The sequence below is a fragment of the Colias eurytheme genome, chromosome 17, assembly GCF_061535395.1.
Source record: "Colias eurytheme isolate Ceu_HAF_F1 chromosome 17, ilColEury1 Martin Lab GWU primary, whole genome shotgun sequence".
In the NCBI taxonomy this organism is placed as follows: domain Eukaryota; kingdom Metazoa; phylum Arthropoda; class Insecta; order Lepidoptera; family Pieridae; genus Colias; species Colias eurytheme.
In genome coordinates, this window is record NC_142996.1 from 10027832 (window position 1) to 10050416 (window position 22585).

Consider the following 22585-nt stretch of genomic DNA (forward strand, 5'->3'; position numbering starts at 1 on the left):
GTCCTAAATTGTCTGTTTTGCAAGTACAAGAACATTTAGTTCGACATTTTCTAGGGCTAGCAGCGAGAACTACAGAAAATAACGTGCCTCAAAGACTTTCGCTTTCTCTGACTCCCAGATCTCCAGTTTCTAGTTCATCTCCTGGCCATAGTGTTCAAGAAATTCCGCGTAATACTACAAACAATAAGTTAGTTCGAAAGAGATGTACCGGTTGCTATGAAAAATTAAAAATTCAAGGGCAGTTGGCTCGAAAAGCTAAACAAGTGCACACAGAGTGCAAAACATGTAAAAAAGCATTTTGTTTATATTGCTACAACGAAAAACATAATATTATGTGTTGATTGGTTCTCCTAATAATACTCACAAACATACTTTTCATAATAAAACGTTTTCCTTTTCACTGTATTTTTTGTTTTATTTCGAACAAATAGGATACACACACCTACCTACCTTAGTACCTACCACAGATAATGTATAAAACTTTTGCGAAAATTTATTTCAATTTCTTGAAGGTTAGGGTTTTTGCCACACGTTCACGTAATTATATTTAGTATATCACTCCACGTTCATAACAAAAATATACGCCAAAGATTCTTGAAAAAGGAGTCACCTGTGACTCACGAACTTATTCCAAAAGTTCATCATGAGTCATATGTGACTCATTGGACAGTTAAGTTGTTAATCATAAGTAATACATAATTAAATCTGTCTATGGACATGAAAAAAAAAAAGAATTATTTTAGAAGACAAACAATATAAACTTGCAGATTGCAATCATGTAATAAAATTGGTAGGTACCTACTTTGATTTCTATTGAATAAAACATGCTTGTAAAATGGACATAACAAATAGCATTTATTAATATAGAATGGCATTTTATTACAAATAATATTCAATTACTAGTATATGGAAGTAAAAGGGTTATAATACATTGCTTGATCTTATTGTATTAGATCTCTACTTGTCAGAATATTTATTGAAATATAAAAATAGATTACTACAATCTTCATACAGCAAACTTAGCATGCCTAAATAATAAACAAGCCTACACTAATAAATTCAAATTGTTTATGGCCCTTGTAGTTTATATATAGTTTTGGGTAACTTTGTGAAGTCTGGCTTTTCAGCTGTTTCAAGGGCTTGTTTGAGGTTTTTCTCAAACACTTTTTTTGCATCACAGAAGCCTTGTTTTGTTTTGCCGAAGGAATTTGGTCCAGCGGATGTTGGCGTCTCCCTGTAAAGACATTCTAATTAGAAAAAAAAAAATACAAATAATGATAAAATACAGATTTAAATTATCACTACATACTATCGTTTTATTAAAAGACTCGACTTTTAAATAGTTCTGTACAAAATGAAACAAAAATTGACAAGTTTATATCTGAGCTTTAGGTGCAAACTTATCTCTAGCTTGGTAACATACCTGCCAATATTTCTCATCCTCATTCGAGCTTCGGCTGGCATTTCTTCAGGCTCATCATCATCATCAGTGTTGAACACTGACGCTACTGTTGGCTTAGGCACAACCATCGGTACAGGTTTCGACGACCCACCTAGAGACATCTTAATTGGTGCCTTGGGCTTTGTGAATCCAATAGATATTTTGCTAATGCGTGGCGGAGGCGGCGGCGCGGGTACTTCTTCGTCAGAATCCCATGATTCAGGTGAGTGCCTTTGTTTTTCTAAAATAGTTAGATTTTATTAAATTACATAATATTTTCAGAAGGGAAAAACATTTGAAGGTTGAATTGGTGAATTAGTTAATCTTCGTACATAATAAAGTTATTTTAATTAGTTTTAAGTATTTTCAAGTTCACGCATGTGAACTAATTACGCGTCATAAGTAAATACTTGAAAGGTAAAAGATAAAGCCATCCAACCTTCATAATATGTATCTCTGTCTCGACTCCTGCTATCGGGCGACTTCCTATAGGGGCTCCGTGAATGCTTTCGCGTCGGGGACCTCGACCTGGACCGCGTCTTTCGTCCATAGCTCTCAGCATACCTCCTAGAATCATCACGCGACGATCGAGATGACCCTGCCAATGTAAAAACACTGGCAAAGATAAATAAAGTGCATATCCGTACAAAATGGAACAATTGGCTGCTCTAGCCATCATTTTCTCTAAGTTTAGAGACAAAGTAAAGTTTACCCTTAACTATCGAATACCTTTATAATCTCGGTAACGCTCACTCATGTTTGTGCCTTATACTGTTCAATCATTAAAAAATATTTGATAAAATATTTTCATCTATTTAGGAAGGGAATTATGAATAGGTACTTGTGAAATATAAGTATTAAGCGAGCTCGTAAAATCAAGTTTTCAGCTTGGCTTTTTTTTAGATCGCCATATTTCTAGTAAACGTCAACAGGCAATGTCATTGAAACGTCAAAAAAAAATGATTCGTTCTAAAATGAATGAATGTTATTCGAAAACTTTCTAAAAAAAGAGCCATATTGTACCATATATATTTTCATGAGTCATGTTAGAATATAAATATGGCTTTCTTCATTTACACTCGAAATATTATTATAATATTACATAAATAGAATACGAACGAATCAACGAATCCAAGCTCACGTCATGATGTCATTTGTCACATCATATTTGACATCTGCGGATTGTCATACACAGCTGATAACATGTGAGGTTATTTTTATTTTGTGTGTTATTATACAACAATTTACTTATTTCAAAAGAGAGCCCATTTGCGTTAATCTTATAAAATGTTATTATTACCTCGTGGCAAGAGGTTATTCAAGTTATTAAGCCATTCAGCTTTACGATGTCGATGTAAATCTGATCAGATTAGTGCGCCGGTGAAAAACAAACTCAAGGATGGACCAAGTTTAAAGGACTTTATAACAGCTTCAACTGGAGTAACAGAAGTGTTAACACATCCTCCTCACATACCATATTTGCCAGATAGTATTCAGGATACGTCAAAACGAAAAGTTTTCTTCGATGTATTTGGATGCCAAATGAATTTGAGTGACACCGAAATTGTGTGGTCAATATTGAAGAAAGATGGTTTTGTGAGAACAGACGTAGAGGAAGAAGCAGATATATTTCTCGTTATGACGTGCGCTATCAGAGAAGGTGCTGAATCGAAGATTTGGTACCGTTTAGATCACTTGCGGGGCTATAAGCGCCGAAGGGCTTTGTCTAAGAACAGGAACAAACCAGTTAAGATCGGTATTTTGGGTTGTATGGCTGAACGGTTGAAGGAGAAACTTATTGAGAAGGAAAAAGCAGTAGATGTTGGTGAGTTTAAGTTTTAGTAAAGTTAGTTAAGTTTGTAGCAAAATATGTTGTATTTCATTTATTATCTGGAATAGATTAACAATAATAGGTACATTTTATTGCCACTTGGATTAAACCTGTATTTTACTATAAATATAAAATGTTAGTAAATTTAATGTTATAATTTAGATGAACTTTTCCTTGTTGAATAAAAGAAAGAACTTATGTAAAAATATAATAATTATGTGGTGTGTACAATAAATGGTAAATAAATAAATGAATAAAATCTTTATTTGAATTCATACATTAATTTGTCACATTGGATTTAGGTTCAGGCCCCCATGTCTGTATGTAAAATCACATAACTGTTTTTCTACAGATATAAATATTTACCAAATTGTTCAAGCACATTGCTTTTCACAGTTGCCGGACCAGATAGCTACAGAGATCTGCCGAGGTTGCTTGCTCTCACAGACAATGGACAAACAGCTGTTAATGTATTGTTATCTTTGGATGAAACCTACGCAGATGTGGTGCCTGTTAGGTTGAACCAGGATAGTGTTTCTGCTTTTATGTAAGAATTATTATTGTTTTTAATAATGTTTTTAATACACTACTATATATATATATATATATATATATATACTATATTTTAACATATATTTTTATTTATCTCTTAATTCGTTTGATTTTTAAAACAATTTGTAGGTAAAGAATTCAACCAACAAAGTGTACATTAGTCATTATAATACTTATTGCATTCAGATTTTTTTGCCTTTCTAATATATTATACCAATTTGATCAATAATGTAGATGAAAAAAATAAATTTGCAAAAGCTTGTAGAATTTTGCCAATTAAACAACTCAAAGCGTTTGTTAACTTTAATTTTTTTACCATTAATCTTACCTAAACTGTAAACAGTGGCTTCATACTAAGCAAGAAAAGTTGCTTCATACTAAACGAGAAAAATATCTTTATTTTAGTTCGATCATGCGTGGATGTGACAACATGTGCACCTATTGCATAGTGCCGTTCACGAGAGGCCGCGAGAGATCGCGTCCAGTGGATTCCGTAGTGGAGGAAGTACGGCAACTATCAGACCAAGGGGTGAAGGAAGTTACACTATTGGGACAGAATGTGAACAGTTATAGGGATGTTACGCAGAGGACTGAGAAGTTTGAAACGAATTTAGCACCCGGTGAGTTGTAAAAAAATTGAGAAACTGAATATAAATTAAAATTGAATATAAATTGATATTTTTGGTTTTATGGCATTCAAATGCTTTATAAATATAAATTTATAAAGAATAGAAAAAATTCGATCACGAGGCGGGACTCGAACCCGCATCCTTTCGCGCCATTCCTTCATCCTTCGCAATGAATTATCAGAAGGATAGAATATTGTACTACTTATTTAATATTTCAAAATGTGTTTAATGTGTAATATTTAAGGCCTATTGTCCATGGCCTGGCCTATTGCCTATTGTCCATTCGTTATGTGACGCACATAACGAATACATTCTATCTACAAATTAGGAGGCATACCTATTCCATTTTTGTTATGTTTCTGCTGCTTCATGAAATTGTCAATCATGCCAAACAATTATTCAGTTTTCTTTCAACTTGCATCACAGATTACCAAAATATAATTAATACGTAACCACGCAAATAGTATCTCAAGAGTTGGTTAATTGTAAAAAAATTAGCCGTTTAAAAACATGAAGCCGCGCGCGCCACACGATGCACGTAACGCATGACAAGCGGCTGACGCGACGTTGCCGCTCCGTGGTGCGTCCTGAAACCGGCAACGTTGCGACGCGAGTCGCATTTTGATTGTTCTATTCAAGACAAATGCTTGCGTCTTGAAATCATCAATAATTGACAAAAGCGTGCGTTATTGTGCACGATAAGCGTGCATTTTATGTGGACATAGCAATTTTAAAGTTTGTTTTTTTTTTTGTAAATTGTTTTATTTTTTGTTTTCAGTCTCTTACAATGATTTACATTATCTGTAGAATAATATGGTTTTATGAAATGAACACAGATTTATATTTGTACAGGTTTTAAAACGGTATACAAGAGCAAAAAGGGTGGGATGAGATTTGCAGATTTGCTAGACAAAGTATCATCTATAGATCCCGAAATGAGGATTCGATTCACAGCCGCACACCCTAAAGACTTTCCTGATGAGGTATGAGTTTTGATTGCTGACAAGATTGAACGTAACTATAACTAACTATCCTATTTTAAAAAATTATGTTCATTCATTCATTATTTTTTTACATGTGTTTTCGTATTTTTTAAGTGAAACTTCTTTATCGGGGTTGGAAAAAAATTTAGTGTAACATTTTTTCGTTACGCGTGACATTTTTCCGTTACGCGCCATCTTGTTTTTATCCCTACCACGCGTGATTGACATATTTCTGTAAAGTTGCATATAATTATAGTAAATTATTTTTTGAAAAAATAAGGTCATATAGAAGTGAAACATTTTTTTTTTATTAAACAGGTTTTACAAGTGATAGCCGAGCGTCCGAACATATGTAAATTACTGCACCTGCCCGCGCAGTCGGGTTCGAGCGCCGTGCTGCAGCGCATGCGCCGCGGGTACACGCGCGACGCGTACCTGCGGCTTGTGGAGCGGGCCCGCGGGGTTATACCGAGCGGTGAGTGTGAGCGAGTGAGTGAGTGTGAGTGAGTGAGTGTGGGAGTGTGAGTGAGTGGGTGTGGGAGTGAGTGGGTGTGGGAGTGAGTGTGTGTGAGTGAGTGAGTGTGAGTGAGTGATATAATTGAAGTGAAACCTCTTTCGGCGCGTTGAGATTAAAATTTCAAGGTCAATCAAGTCAATTGCATGGCAATTCCGTCATGTCATGGAATAAGGCGACGATTTTGGTATCTTTGAATCTTGCTAAAGAAGTTTCACTTCTGACACGTGTGTTAGGCACAGACAACAACAACAACAACAACAAAAATACTTTATTGTGCACCACAGAGAAAAGTACAAATAAGGACAAAATACATTAGTTAATAAAAGAGACGCTCTTTTTTCTTTCTGTATCGTCCTACTAATATTATAAATGCGAAAGTTTATGAGGATATATGTTAATATGTGTGTGTGTGTTTGTTACTCTTTCACGCAAATTCTACTGAACCGATTACAATGAAATTTAGCACACATATAGAGGGTAACTTGGATTAACACATAGGATAGATTTTATCCCGGAAATCCCACGAGAACGGGAACTATGCGGGTTTTTCTATGAAACGCGGGCGAAGCCCTAGGCGGAAAGCTAGTGTTTTTTGATATTTGTAATTGTATTTTTTTTTCTTATTTTTGGTACAGGGTGCTTACTTTTATCATTGATAACCTTACTAGCTATGCTTGCTACTTTATTTTCGTGAATCGATGAGTTTTTGCAAAAATACATAATTTTTCTTTGATTTTCGGCGCCTGTTGTTTGTAGACGTCTCAAAATATAGTTTATTAGGCTTCATAAATAAATGAGCTATCCAGCATTTAGCTTATTATTATTTTAATTACCACCAAAAGTTCCTGACGTAACCGCGTCCAAATTGAACGATCAAATATATTATATATAGCTTTATATTATTTATTTATTATGTTTCATATTTATTCCAGTGGGTCTATCTACAGATATGATTTGTGGCTTCTGTGGTGAAACAGATGAAGAGTTTGAAGAGACCCTCACTTTGATGAAGGAGGTTAATTATAACGTGGCTTTCCTTTTTCCCTACAGCATGAGAGAGGTATGTATATAGCATTTTAGGTAACATTTTTAATATTACTTTCTTTAAAAATATTATTTACAGTGCAAACATTGTTGAGCTATTATTATTTTTTGTTACATTCTCTTAAAAATCATATCGAGTGTGAATTTGTATTTATGTATAATCTAAAAAAAATCTATTATTTATTTATTTGTATCTTTATTAAAGGTGTTTTAATACGGGGTGCTTCAGGGAGCACCACTTGAGCCTTTGCTATTTCTTACATGAATTAATGACATTACAGAAAACCGCTGCCTACCGTCGCTACCAAGACGACGTTCCCGAAGAGGTTAAAAAAGATAGACATAATAGAATGATCGAATTGTACAGACGGACATGTCAACAATTAAATGAATTAGAGATTGGCAACATCCACCTAGTTTTAGTTGAGGGAGTGGTACCAAAATCTGGCAAAATTATTGGCAGAAATGAATTCTATTTGAAAGTTCTTTTCGATCAAACTTCTTTACCCTCAAGTGATGGAAAAAGAGAAGTGAAACCAGGGGATTATGTTAGTGTAAAGATAACTTCGGCTAGGTCGTCAGTGTTAAATGGAGAAGCTTTGTATCATACTAGTATTAGGGAGTTTTATAAAGGCTTTGGTTGGGCGGATAGGCATAAACTTGTAAATAATTTAGTAGCATAAGAAATAAAAATGATCAAATTAGAAATAGCCATTTTCATTATAGACCTAAGAATTAATACCATTGAAAAAGTTTACTTTACTTTTAATATTTATTTCAGCATTGATGATATGGCAGAATTAACATTATTAACAGAAGAAATTAGATACAATAAATGCAAATAACAAAATTATAGTTGTGTCACTTCAAAAGTGCATTTATTGTGTTCAAATCAGTAAAAACGTACCTTAACTGTTAAATACAATAAATATATGCTATATTACTTTACATTAACACGCATTAAAACTATCATACAAAATAAGACTGCGTTATTTTACAAGAATCAGCCTTTAATAACTAGACAAGATAGTTTATTGTGATGGCAACAATTATTAATATTTGTACTTGTGAAATTGTGATTTTTGACATGTTTGGTCAAAGTAAGTTAATAATTAATAATATAATATTATTATTGTAGGTGTTTTCATTAGGAAGTGTAGTCCATGGTATTAGAATACGAATTATTTTAGACGGATTCATTTGTGTAATGTAAGGTTAGGAAGCGTCTATTCTTCTAGTAGGTATATAGTTATGTGATTCTTGTCGGAAATCGCAAAGAGCTTTTATCAGTCTGTAATATTTTAATTCTTTTTATACTGACTTGAGTAAGTATTTACTTTGACCAGACATGTATATTTTTGCATTAGTGTTGGTGCCCGTGATATAAGTATAAAGTGAGTGCGTATTTACGCCAGTTAATATGTTTGAAAATATTTCAATAATATTCCAAATTCGGCTTACAGTGTCACTTAAAGTTTAGAAAATGCTGGTTGATAAATTCGAAGACTGTATCACTATATATCTGTATTCACTTTACTTGCAGAATTACAGAAGTATTACTTACCTACTTCATTAAACAAATGGTTTTTATATAATATATTGTATAATGTTTTCTCATCTCAAATCCACAATTCGATTTTGGTTATGAATACATCCTCAAAATTATACAAAAATAGTGACTCTTATTAGCTTATTATACATGTACAATTGTACATATATAAAAACATGTGACACAGTGTGTCTTCATACAAGATTTTATAATTGTAATCTTCTCAGACTAAGCATTTTTTTAAAAAGGAAAGCCCGTCCACAAAATATAAAAAGTGCGTATAAAGTGTGAGATACATAACTATTACTGAGATTATACAAATACATCGTATGAATACTTCAATAGAAAGTTTTTGCTTTAATTAAAAAAAAGACACATATGCATAATTCATACTTTATAATATTGTAAATTGCTTTAATGTATGTCTGAAACATAATATGTAGTTAAACATCGAAAATGCATCTTTAGAAAATAAATATTTAGAAGCGTATTCTACACAAGGCTTGAGGCGCCAATCTGTCCATCTTTACCGTTCATAACATTAACTCTTTGTCCAGAGAGATTATCTTCTACGTGTCCAGAGAGACTCGGTGACGGGCCCTGCGAACTGCCATAAACTTTTGTACTATAACCGGAGTCATTATGCGACTCTCTGTCTGTTTGGCTTTGTGTTTCTGTTAAATGCGTGTTTATAGCGAGAGACTGCAGTCTGCTGTGTAGTAAATTGTGGTCTGGCTTCCTCAATCCGTGGGGGTTTCTTCCGAAGTTGGGATACATTGGTGGACGGTTATCGTAGTAACCTCGAAAGTGCTCGTTTTGATTAGCTATTTCTACCTCTGTATTTTGATCCAAATGCTCGCTGTAGCAATGAGGTATTCTCTCTATTTCACGGATGATGTGATCCTGCATCATAGCGTTAAAAACTCCTGTTTGATGGTGGTATATAGGGTTTCGGCTTCGACTTTGCGGTTGCGCTTGAGGTAGACCCGGTTCGTTATAGTCGTATTGATTCTGGCAATTATACTGTGGCATGGGCAGACCGTTGTCGATCATGTCTCTATATGGCATTTGATGGTGAACTTGTCTATTGGGTATTTCATGGAAGTAAGCGTCTTTGGGAATCATGCGTACGTCGTGTGGATATGACTGGACTTGCGGGGCGGGTGATTGCGATTTAGTGGACATCGTTTCATAGTTTGGAAGAGGTAAAGTTTGAAGCAGATTTGTATTGCGCATAGGGCCGGGTTGATTAGTAGTCCTTATAGGATTATCTTCTTCATCACTACTTTCAGAGTTATTACCGTTTTCCTTAGGTGGACTTTGAAATGCTTTTCTCGTTGGGAACGGTATGAGATTATGTAGGCTAAATCGTTTGGTTTTCGGTGGTTTTTCCTTTAGAACGGGAGCGGGCCGCTGCGGCTGTTGTGGCATCTTCAATATTGGCTGTATCGGTTGTGGTTTACTCGGCATTGCTTGTTCTCTTTCAGGTACTTTTATAGATAATGGCAAACGTTCAGGCGAAGTACACCTTTGATGGTGTTCCACTTGCGCTACTAATTCTTGTACTGATTTTCTTGGCTCCCTTTCAATATTGCTTTCTTGTTGATTTACAGGCTTAGTTAATCTAACGTACCCGTCCTGTGATATATCTAAGGATTGTGAATTTCTATTTAATACATCTGCCATTTCTTTTTCCAACATAACTCTCTTTCGTATATCATCTGCAGTTCTTTGTAGAACTTGACTTTTCCACGCCGGCACGTTTTGGGAACTTTCATACTGACTTCTATGTTCAGTTTCAATATCATCTGTTTGACTAACGGGAGACTTCATACTGTTTGGTGATAATGGTTGAGATTGTCGACCGGGTGATACATATCTCTCTCTATCACTTACACTTGCTCCGTCAGTTGATACAGGCGATTGAGATACTGATACTTTATTTGACTTGACGTGTATTTCTGCTGTTACATTATGTGTCGAGTCGGTAATACAAGTCATATGAGGCGCTACACTTAGAGGTGATCGGGAACATCTGCTGGGTCCAGCATCTAAATGATCACTGCTTCTTGAATTCTTAAGAATATGTTTTCGCCTTGGGCTGCGAGGTGATCTATCTAAACCTTCAGTGCTTTTCGACGTGGCTTTACAATCCATATCTTTGGTATGGCATTCGTAACGGTCTGAGCCGTCGTTGAAGTTTTTAATTAAATGATTAACTGTACCCCATTCTGCATTTGCATCTAAGAGTTCTAAGCTTCTTGTCCTTTTTATCGGTGGTATGTCTAACGATCCCTTTGGACTAAAGTCTAATTTCTTTACTCTTTCTGATGCTCGGAACATCATACCTCGGGTTAACCATTGCTCTAGATGTTTATGCCTTTCTTTGCACATAGCTCGTTCTGCTGCTACGAACCGTGTTAATTCAGATATCTGTCCCTGTGTCTTCATTTCCAAATCTGTGACTTTTTGGTCTAGCCTCTCATGCGCTCGATCTATGTGTTTCTTTAAGTCTTTTTTATCTCCATTAAGCTTATCTTCCATGTGCTTAAAGAAAGGTGCACAATAACAAGTGTATCCTGCTCCAATTGGACCCTTCTTTATATTACCAGCTAAGTCCAAATAATACTGTTCGCCTTTCTTCAACGGTTCGGTGGGTAGGGAACTTAGCTTAGGTTTAGGGAAATATTTTGGATCAGGATAATAATGGCAACCGTAAGGTGACCACTGAACAGGAGGAGTTTCGAAATGAACATTCTTCTTCTTCTTTTCTTTACTTCTATCTCTCTTCTTGCCATCATCCGGTTCGTCGATGCCGCGTTCTTTGCTTTTATCTCTTTGCTTTTCTTTCTTTTTTGGTTGTTTCGCTACTGGTGTGTTGAGTATAGCGATAATTTCATCCAACCCTTTTCTAGTGGCGATATCTCTGGCGGTTTCACCCTGGTGGTTTCTTAGTGACTTGTCGCAACCAGCTTCGAGTAATATCCTGGTCAATTTCCTCCTTCCCATTGCGGCTGCTATGTGTAGAGCGGTGTCTCCGTTCTTATTTTGTTCGGAGACTCTACACTGGGCAGAAATAAGGATCCGCGTGACACCGGCGTGGCCATAGCGCGCTGCCGTGTGAAGTGAGGTGTCTCCATACTGAAATAATAAGAAAAGATGTTATATTTTCACAATGAGCTTCATATTTTACTAAAAAAAAAGAAATATCCATACATATTTAGCGAAAAAGTTTTAAAAGTCGATAGAAATATAAACTTGTTTTAAGGTTTGCACCTTAAAATACTTACATTGTTCTGTAAATCAGGCGGTGCGCCAGCCAATAGTATTTCTCTAGCAGACTGATTATGTCCGTTCTGTGTCGCGAGGTGTAACGGTGCGAAACCGGCCGCGTTGCGCACGCGCAGGTCGCAACACCGCGACAGGAGCGCGACGCAACGTGAGTAGCCTTTCCATGCTGCTTCGTGGGCTGCTGTGTTGCCGTGCTGAAAAATATGTGCATATTAAAAGATACATTAATTGAAAAAGAGCATAATTATGTGCCAAGCACACGTGACAGAAGTCATTTTTTTTCGCAAGATTCGAAAAGACCAAAATCGTCGCCTTACAAGAAAAGATAAACAACATCAATAAAAAGCATAAATTAGTTTCTGCTCACGTCTATTCCCTCATGTAACTGACTACCCTTCAGTTTAAAATGAATAATAAAATTCATAAAAATCGTTTCAACTTGTTCCAGCTGCAGCATAGAAATGCACTGTAGACATAAAATAAACAGAAAATTTAAAATGTCATTTAGATTTTAGTAGCCGAAGAAAGTCATGATTAAGGTAAATATTAGTTAATTACCAGGTTATCCTGTTTGTTTGGATCAGCTCCCTGCTCCAGCAGCAATTTGACGACCTCCACGTGCCCATCTGCGGCGGCTCTCTGCAACGCACTGCACCCATTCTGAAATTTATTCATTGAAAATGAATTTTGCATCACTGCGTAGTATAAAACAAAGTCGCTTTCTCCGTCCCTATGTCCCGATATTTGCTTAAATCTTTAAAACTACGCAACGGCTTTGATGCGGTTTTTTAATAGGAGTGATTCAAGAGGATGGTTTTAGTATATAATTTAAAAGGTTTTAGGCAAAGCGGGCGAAGCCGCGGGCGGATAGCTAAGTACTTAATATTACGACTGTGTTCTATAGTGGGGATAAAGGAATACCTAACTGAGAAAATAGTTCTTCTAATGTTCTTCTAATGTAACTATGGAAGGAAAAATACATGTCCTATCCATAATGAAATATTGCTCTTATGTAGGTATTCAATACATTGAATGTGTTTACAACGTTTTTTAAAAATAACGGTAACTAATTTCAGATAACAAGCCAGCTAACAGTGTCCATCGTTCGTACTATTTTACAAAAAACGATACATGTTTTTATTAGAGATTTAATAATAATAAATGATACACATTCCTCAACTTTCCTAATACAGTTACGTTATCAAGCTGCTAAGGCTATAATTATTACATAACTGTGTAGACGTTACGAAATGTCAGCCGTTTGACGTGTAACAAAAAACAAGATGGCGATTCAATATGGAGCACCTGTTTAACGAATTGTTTTTCCGAAGCGTAGGCTCAGAAGGAACTGTTTTGTAGTGTTGCATGTCTTAATTGTATATATTTGCAGTATTTGATGATTGTTTGCTAGTATATAAGATCGATTATTATATGTACTTGGATACAAAACAGCATCTATTAATTATTGAGGGTGCGTTGGTACTAAAATTAATTAGGTTCACAGTGCTCTACAATTTCGACGTCCTTCCTTTGATTATTATTGGCTAGATATAGGTACATAATATGATCTATTCCTTTAATTGATTAAGTAGACCAGTCTTTTGTTATTTAATTTTCAGTATGGCCTTATAATACAGGATCTCTAGGACATAAAACTCATGAGTCATGCACATAAGTTCACTAATCCATCGTTAACTTTAGTTGTGCTAATAAAGTTTTGAAATCAGAATTTCTTGAAAACTTCAATGCCATGATACACAGTAGGTACACGGTATGGTTGACATTGCAGATTTGTTGGCAATAAACAAACGTCTCCGGAATTTTCCCGACATCTGTTCTCGATCCTTCTTTTATTTAAATTATCCTTTATCCCACATAAACAATGCGAATGTTGTTTTTCAACGATTACTCGCGGCGGTAGTCGTAAACTTTGTCTGGGTTTATGTAAGGGAACCGACCATGTAATTGGGCTGTAAATCGGTCGATTCAGTGCATTTCTGAACGAGTCTGATTCGTTTAATTTATGGTGGATTAAACGGCACAATACGGTGGACGTTTTATCTATGTTACCAATTAAGAGAGGGACAACAAAAACGTACCTTACTAATAAGGGCATATACACATATGCAATTAAAAAAGGTACCTATAATCTAACTAGGTATTTAAGTGTGACATTTTTATTTATCAAATATAATTTTCCAAAAACTTCTTGACTCTTGTGACCGAATAATACTTATAAGTACTATTTTTAAGCGAAAACTTCAAAATCTGGTATATATTTCATTTTTAAATATGTGCCTAATGCTAAGGCCTAATGCAAAATGTAGATGGGTAAGTATGTAAATATTACTAGCTTCATTAGGTATTTCTATAAAAATAGAAGAATAATCGACCTTTGTATTTTTCTATATATGTGAGTTTTACATGCAGAAATTCTCGTGGGAAAGAAAAATTCCAGGCAGATTCTAATAATAAATAATAGCAGACTAGCGACGCACGGTAGAAAAATACTATTATAAATGTAATAAAACGACAATAATAGTGCTTTTAGACTAGAGTAGATAATTTTTGAAACAAAAAAAAATCGCAGTCGGATGAAACCCATTAGAAAAGGAGGGGAATATGATGAAAATTAAAGGAAAAATAAATTACGGTCAATCCGAGTTCGGGAAAAGGGAGGGGGGAGCTTTTAAGAGAAAAAAATGGTTTCTCTCGATTTCCGACAAAACTACAAGTCCTACGGAAAAAAGTTCAATGGCAAAGTTGTAGATAATAAAAAGATCTACAACTTTTGTATTGACAATTTTTTCACATAACCTCAAAATTTAGGTGAAAAATTCAAAAAACCAAGTTTTTGGTTTTTTATTTTTATCTACTTCAAAATTTATTTTTTTTCTACGAAATTTGGTGGAAACTTGCTTTATTATGTCCCAAATACACTGTAATTTATTTGACTGAAAATATTTATTTTTTCGCCTTATTTTGAATTAATACCAAAAAAACAACCTAATTTTCAATCGAAAAGTCACCCGTCAAAATATCAGCTTTTTTCAAAAACTTGGGGAGCCTTTTATTCATTGAAATCTCTACTTTCATATGGTGTAAAAAAAAATAAACATTACCATAGTAAATGTTCTCAGAAAATGCATACAAACAATGTGAAAATGAGCTTTTACTAAATCAGGCACACTTCTCAAACTACCTGAAATGTTTTTATCGACATCATTTTGTTTTTGAATATGCTGTAAAATATTATACTTAGAACAGATAATTTTTTTTCTTTTGAAATATTACCGAAAAGCCGATACAAGAGAAGATATAGAGTTCGAGAAGTGTGCCTGATTTAGTAAAAGCTAATTATGACACTGTTTGTAAGCATTTCCTGAGAACATTTACTATGGTAAGGTTTATTTTTTTTACACCATATAAAAGTAGAGATTTTGATGAATAAAAGGCTCCCAAAGTTTTTGAAAAAAGCTGATATTTTGACGGGTGACTTTTCGATTGAAAATTAGGTTGTTTTTTTGGTATTAATTCAAAATAAGGCGAAAAAATAAATATTTTCAATCAAATAAATTACAGTGTATTTAGGACATAATAAAGCAAGTTTCTACCAAATGTCGTAGAAAAAAAATAAATTTTGAAGTAGTTAAAAATAAAAAACCAAAAACTTGGTTTTTTGAATTTTTCACCTAAATTTTGAGGTTATGTGAAAAATTGTCAATACAAAAGTTGTAGATTTTTTTATTACCTACAACTTTGCCATTGAACTTTTTTCCGTAGGACTTGTAGTTTTGTCGGAAATCGAGAGAAATCATTTTTTTCTCTTAAAAGCTCCCCCCTCCCTTTTCCCGAACTCGGATTGACCGTAATTTATTTTTCCTTTAATTTTCATCATATTCCCCTCCTTTTCTAATGGGTTTCATCCGACTGCGATTTTTTTGCACTTTTTATTATTTTTAAAGGTATCTACCCCAGTGTATTTCAGTTTTATATAACTTTACATTATTATTACTTAATTAATACTTAATAATATCTACTTAATAATACCTTACATTTTTCTTAGAAAGATTGGTTTCACTATGTAACATAGGTATGTAAAAAATATTTCTAAGAATATAGTTTTGCCAAGAAGAATCGATTAGTCTCGGTATTTTTTTTTTTATAAAATCGTGTATTTTATCTAAAATAACAAGGTTAAAAGTAAGTATAAAATGTTTAATAGCTTCGTTAAATCAAACTTAACAATCAAAAAAATTTTCTAAGTTAAATAAAAACTGTATCTATTCTGCTAACTATTTTATAAAATCAATTCTCGATTCCGATTCTTAAAATATTTTTAATTAACTGTCAAGTGCTCTGATCGCAAATAATTGTAATTTAATTATTTAGAAAAAATACAAAAGTACTCGATAGTAATGTTCTGGAAGGTCTTATAATTTTTTTATTACACATCATACCTAAGTATAAGTATCATCAATTCGATAGTCAACAAATTACAGAAATAAACTAGCTGTTTCTATGTTTTCCATATTTTATTCTGACCGCTACAACGACTAATTTAGCATTATATTATCTGTGCTAAATTACGAATACATATAATAAATAATGGAAGATACTTATATAAAAACGTTAAATACACTCCAGTAAATACACAAGACATTCCAATAGTTTATATTCCAATTTCCACGTAATCCCAAACCCATTATATGAAAACAGAGGAAATTTTCTATAAATTAGAGTCGATTGACATGCTTGCGGTACTTGATGACAATCATATGCAGACATTACAATTTACAACTGTATACCTATTTGTTTTCCTTGGTAAATAGTTTTATAATAGATACCTTATAACTGAAATAATTCGAAGTACCTATGGTATATTTTAGCTGCACGTGTACTTAAATTAAAACATTTCCTTAGCAATAATTATTTCTTACTAGAAGCAGATTTGGTAGATACTTTTTGTTGTGAAAATAAAATTGCAAACAGGATGTATCAACTCAATTACATAACATTATTTAGGAGGAGAAATGCTCTAAGGAGAACCATAAGTGGTTAAAACTCGCATATTGGTAGTATTTACTATTGGTAATATTAGTTTTTAGAATGAAGAATGGGAAAAATTCCTTCATGTCTTCCATTTTATTGCGTCTTTAGAAAGCATTACACTTCAGAGCTTTATTTTAGTTAACTGAAACGCTCTTAAGAAGTTTAATCTTTGCACTTTGCATAATAATAATTGTCAAGATACGTGCAGAAATTATGAACGATCTTGTCCATACTCACATACGATAATATTTCATTCAACTCAATTAAAGATTGCTATAAAATGCTGTTATTCAATTATGAGGCCCGTTTATGAATATATTACAGGTTTTACAACAAAATGCCTTTATTATAAGTTTTTAACCTCTTTCAACACTATTTGAAAGCGACCATTAAACAAGCGGCTAATTAAAATCCGGTTATAAATTCAAATTTGTTTTTGAACGCAAAAAGGGACTCGATCAAGTTTCGGTTTTTAAATTTAAATTAGTCTATTTAGATTATGTAAAAATGTTGAAGTGTTGTTGTTTGAATTACAGAAATTATTAAAAAAATTGTACATCCACAATTAGGAAATTAGGTCGAAATAAGAGCAACAAAAGATTTACTTGTTAATTTTGATGTAATGTACCTAATATATAAAGAACGATGTCAACACTTTAGTTATCTTATGAAATGGAACGTTCTGCTCAATTCTAATAAAATATGTAGAAGCTATATCAAGAGCAAAACATACAGTTAAAAATCATGTTCGTTACATTAAAAATTAAAATGCTTCAAACGATCGTAAATGCATACATGTTTTTTACGTTTTTATTATAAGTGTTTCTCATTAGAACAGGAATTACAAGCATTAAAACTTTTTCTTTCATTCAACTAAAGTCTAAACTCTTACATAACCTTAAAATGATTTTTACGGTTGTAGGAAACGGTATAATCACTTTCATTTTCTTTAAACGGAAGCTTTTAATGTTATTAGTGAGGCTGCTATAATTGGAAGCAGAAAGCCTTTTAGTAATGGTACAAATAAATACGTTATTTGTGTTTTTAATGGGCAATGCGTGTTTGCTATTAGTTGTAATGTTTTTTTTAGTTTGTCATCACGATTACTGCATTTTGATATCTAGTTAGAGTCGCGTGGGAATACGTTTTAATTTTAGTTTCTTAAATATTTTGTAAGGTTAACAAAATAAACATCTCGTTCTCAAGAAAATAGTTTTCTTTATGAAATTTTGGTCAAACTTTGGTTTTATTACTGATTGTATTTTAAGTTTAATATAAAAAACCGTATTCATCGTACATAAATAATCATAAACAATTAGAAGAGGTTAAAAAATGGAATGAATACAGAAAAAAATAAAAGCAGTTTTTATTAAATTATCAAATGTTTTATTCATAGTACATTTTATTTCGACCACTATTAATCAGAATGACTAATTTAGGCTGGTTTTGAATTGATCGATCGCGCTGTAAGCTGACTATTCATAGACAAAGATTGTATTTTATCTGTGGCATTTTCTGGGAATTTTTAAGTAGATTATTTATATTCAACTTAAAAAATGTTAAGAATATATATCTCCGTCGTTTTTTTTTAAATGTAGCTAAAATGTTTATATTGTTAGATACATAAGAACGTAGAATAAAAAAAAATGTTTACGTACACTGAATGAGCGACATACATTAAAATGGATTTTAACTTCTTGGTTCAAATTTTTACAGCACAATATACATACATATTATCTATACTTATAATAAATCTGTAGAGAGGCCAATTCTGTACATGAAATATATTAAAAAAAAAACTATGAAGGGGTGATAAGGGATCGCTACTGATGCCAAAAATGCAATCAGTAAAATTTTTGTCTGTCTGTCTGTCTGTCTGTCTGTCTGTCTGTCTGTCTGTCTGTATATTCGTTATAGAAACAAAAACTACACGACGGATTTTAACGAAATTTGGCACAATTATTCTTCATACTCCTGGGCAGGTTATAGTAAAAGAATCATGTAAATCGGTGTAGAAACACCAAAGTTATACATGAAATACGCTATAAGTCATCGCGCGTGAATTACAGAATCATGCAGCTATAAGGATTATTTTTGTGTATCAGTTGCCGCGTTCGACGCGCTTCGCGGCGGGAGCTTTATAAAGGCGGCGGGTCCGCACCCCTTTCGCGTTGTCACGGCATCACGTGTGAACGGCTGAACCGATTTCGATAATTCTTTTCTATTATATTCCTTGAAGTACGAGGATGGTTCTTATGTAGAGAAAACGTAAATATGTACCACGGGCGAAGCCGGGGCGGACCGCTAGTATAGATAATAAAGAGAGAAACTATATGTACCTACCTATGTTTTTCATTCTTTCAAAAAACAGGTGAACGATTTGTAAGAAACTTTATACAAAGCTAGATAGTGTATAGGAATACTAGGTACATAGGCTACTTTTTTTTGTGTGGTGTTTCTCAATGTTAGCCAGAAGGGCTTCTACATTTTAACGCGGACGCGGTGGTGAACTGAAGGTTCACCCTGGTAGCGACATGCACAAGGGCGTCCCCCCTTGACGGGGATCTCGAACCTCGGCTTGGACTGTTGCTTGAGTGGAGGAGGCCAGTAGGGCCCTAATCGGACGGGAGGCTACTTTTTGCTTGAGTAGTTCCCTACCGTGCCAGTGAAGTTACGGGCTCTATAGCAATTTACGTAAGTTAGGTATATATTTAGTAACACTTCTTATGGATTAGTGTCTAACTAGTCACGAATAACACATAATCAATCATATTTGAATCAGATCAGGAAATGATGTGCAGCGGTTCTTAACACAAGATGGCTGCCTTGCAGGAAAAACATTCGATGAACAGAATTTAAATTAGGTGATTATGTTCACTGTTAAGCGTATCGATTATCGATATTAATGTTCAACATGTAGGTAAAAGTATATTTATAGTTAAGTAAATATTATCTACGATTTTTGTTGGAAAAAAAGTTTTTTATGATTGAAAATTTTAGGAAAATAGCGTAAATTTTATGACTCTATCAGAGTTAAAAAATATTAACATACATTATCTAAATATGTACAAGGTATTAGGTATATAGTGTTAATAGAATTTCAAGAATCGACACCTACCTACATGCTTACAAACCACATTTTTTTATTTGAATATCTTTGCCTTTTAAATATTGTAAAACTAATCTAACACGTGTTTAAGATAACGCACATAATTGGCATAACTACTACATATTATATTTGTATCAATTTATCATCTAATATTCTACAACCAATTTCTTCACCTGGGCTTCTATATAAGCATTGCTTTCTCGTTATATAAGAAAAATTAAGTTACCTACCACTGCTTCTTAAGAAATCTTCATAGAAAATCCGTAAGGGAAAAGACTAAGTACTCTAGTATTTAATTTAAACTACAAACGACGTCGAGGGCAGAAGCAAGCTTGTGGGATACAGACCCGTTATTTTAACGTATGATCGCAATTGTACCCGTTTCCCAGTCACTGTATTCTTAAACATGGTAATAGGGAAATAGAATAACTAACAAGATCTTATTAAAATAGTACCTATTAGTTACTTAAATTAGATTAGAACAGTGTGAAAATTAGCTTTTACTAAATCAGGCACACTTCTTGAACTCTATATCTTCTCTTGTATCGGCTTTTCGGTAATATTTCAAAAGAAAAATAATTATCTGTTCTAAGTTTAATATTTTACAGCATATTCAAAAGCAAAATAATGTCGATAAAAACATTTCAGGTAGTTCGAGAAGTGTGCCTGATTTAGTAAAAGCTAATTTTCACACTGTTTGTTTGCATTTCCTGAGAACATTTACTATGGTGGTGTTTATTTTTTTTACTTCATATGAAAGTAGAGATTTCAATGAATAAAAGGCACCCCAAGTTTTTGAAAAAAGCTGATATTTTGACGGGTGACTTTTCGATTGAAAATTAGGTTGTTTTTTTGGTATTAATTCAAAACAAGGCGAAAAAATAAATATTTTCAATCAAATAAATTACAGTGTATTTGGGACATAATAAAGTAAGTTTCCACCAAATTTCGTAGAAAAAAAATAAATTTTGAAGTAGATAAAAATAAAAGACCAAAAACTTGGTTTTTTGAATTTTTCACCTAAATTTTGAGGTTATGTGAAAAAATTGTGAATACAAAAGTTGTAGAACTTTTAATTACCTACAACTTTGCCATTGAACTTTTTTCTATAGGACTTGTAGTTTTGTCGGAAATCGAGAGAAACCATTTTTTTCTCTTAAAAGCTCCCCCCTCCCGCTTCCCGAACTCGGATTGACCGTAATTTATTTTTCCTTACATTTTTATCATATTCCCCTCCTTTTCTAATGGGTTTCATCCGACTGCGATTTTCTTTTGTTTCAAAAATTATCTTCTCTAGTCTATTAAGACTGAAATAGTAATTAATATTATTATGCGGCTTCAAAAGAGGGTTAAAATAAATAGGATTATTAACTCTCGTGATTGCAATTCCAGTTTTTAATGTGTTACAATTACACGTTATCTGTAAAAACTGAAATTTAGGTATGCTTGAAATCTTTCAATGAATTTAACGAAATCCAAATATAGATACATTATGAGCAAACACAAGATTTACAGTAGATAAGGTAACTGAATCCATATTATACCTATCTATTTCGCATAAGTATGTATATCAAAAAGCATTTCACAAAACAAACGCAGCCTTTCATTCCTCCCCCATAAATTGTAGGCATATTGAAAGAAAGCTATTCCAGACCACAGACAGACCGACAGGTCATTATAGTATTTACAAAACAACTGCCATGGAGCATGCTTCGGAATACAACTTCGGTTAATGCACACAATCTAATATTGAAAAGCACTGCAGCGTGAAACTGTGAAATACCTTCGACCACAATGTTTATTTTTATCTCAAATGCCTTAAAGGTTAATTACTTTAAATGTTAAATGTCTCAGTCCGGGCCAATACATATTAATTAAGTACCTAATTGGACATGGAAAGCTTTTTTTGTCGTTTAATTTGGAAATAAAAGAGGTATACAAACTCTTTACTTTCAAACTTTTTGTCGTGTGGATTTTTTCAAGTGTTAATGAGTGGTCCCTTTTTTAATGAAAGCCGATTAGGAATGTCGCTGATGAGAAAAAACAATAGAATATACAAGTTAGAAGCTCTTATTGTATAAAAAAATCTCACATAAAGTGCAAGTCAAAATGAAATGTATTTCATAAAAAGCTGAAAATGTTTTAACACGACAATTACAGATTATCCTGGAATGTGACTCACAAAAACCGAATCACAGTTTAGACGCTAACGTATCAAATGTATCGGTATTGGAAACTTTTATCATCTGTCATCTAGTCTCAGCTCAGTCGCAGGGCATCATTAAAAAACTAGTCCAGAAAACCGGTTACAGTCTCTTGTACTTTTTCTTCAATTTCGTTGTAACTGCGATATCGACTGCGGACACGCTCAACTTCAAGCACAGATAATAAACTGTTCCCGCCATTCCCGTTCACAGATAAAATAAATAACAAACGAATTATTTATTGCATTGTTTGCATAGATGAACCAGTTTCTCTGATCATAATATTTTATTCAAAACACATTCGCGATGGAATTTCTTATGAATATTTATGTACATGACACATCTCATATACATAATTGGCAATGTAATCTTCTTCTGTATAT

General features: G+C 33.5%; 3 protein-coding genes across 3 annotated transcripts in view; 1 reads left to right on the top strand and 2 right to left on the bottom strand.

The window, feature by feature from the left end:
- Positions 1-760: 760 nt before the first annotated feature.
- On the bottom strand, positions 761-2359 carry LOC149901457 (PEST proteolytic signal-containing nuclear protein-like). The gene is made up of 4 exons (XM_090111892.1): positions 2171-2359; positions 1881-2039; positions 1424-1682; positions 761-1234 (listed from the first exon to the last, which is right to left on the bottom strand). The coding sequence occupies exons 1-4, from the start codon at positions 2196-2198 to the stop codon at positions 1069-1071; spliced, it is 612 nt and encodes a 203-aa protein (XP_089968018.1). The 5' UTR covers positions 2199-2359; the 3' UTR covers positions 761-1068.
- A 265-nt stretch (positions 2360-2624) lies between these two features.
- LOC149901458 (mitochondrial tRNA methylthiotransferase CDK5RAP1) lies at positions 2625-7709 on the top strand. The gene is made up of 7 exons (XM_090111493.1): positions 2625-3266; positions 3669-3819; positions 4230-4444; positions 5306-5436; positions 5755-5911; positions 6886-7013; positions 7279-7709. Exons 1-7 carry the CDS (start codon positions 2729-2731, stop codon positions 7678-7680), a joined length of 1722 nt encoding a protein of 573 aa, XP_089967619.1. The 5' UTR covers positions 2625-2728; the 3' UTR covers positions 7681-7709.
- Positions 7710-8711: 1002 nt separating this feature from the next.
- dgo (ankyrin repeat domain containing protein 6 diego) overlaps positions 8712-22585 on the bottom strand; it is a 59211-nt gene continuing 45337 nt past the window's right edge. Inside the window, exons 3-5 of the mRNA XM_090111368.1 lie at positions 12396-12497; positions 11837-12031; positions 8712-11687 (exon numbers count right to left, since the gene is read on the bottom strand). Coding sequence (XP_089967494.1) covers positions 9039-11687; positions 11837-12031; positions 12396-12497 — 2946 coding nt within the window. The 3' untranslated portion in view covers positions 8712-9038. The remainder of the gene's footprint in view (positions 11688-11836; positions 12032-12395; positions 12498-22585) is intronic.

Coding starts and splice junctions, on each gene's coding strand:
- LOC149901458 (XM_090111493.1), top strand. CDS start 2,729: ATGTTATTATTACCTCGTGGCAAGAGGTTATTCAAGTTATTAAGCCAT. Junction 4,445..5,305: donor TGAAACGAATTTAGCACCCG/GTGAGTTGTAAA, acceptor ATATTTGTACAG/GTTTTAAAACGGTATACAAG. Junction 7,014..7,278: donor TTCCCTACAGCATGAGAGAG/GTATGTATATAG, acceptor ATGACATTACAG/AAAACCGCTGCCTACCGTCG.
- LOC149901457 (XM_090111892.1), bottom strand. CDS start 2,198: ATGAGTGAGCGTTACCGAGATTATAAAG. Junction 1,683..1,880: donor CAGAGATACATATTATGAAG/GTTGGATGGCTT, acceptor TAACTATTTTAG/AAAAACAAAGGCACTCACCT. Junction 1,235..1,423: donor AGGATGAGAAATATTGGCAG/GTATGTTACCAA, acceptor ATGTCTTTACAG/GGAGACGCCAACATCCGCTG.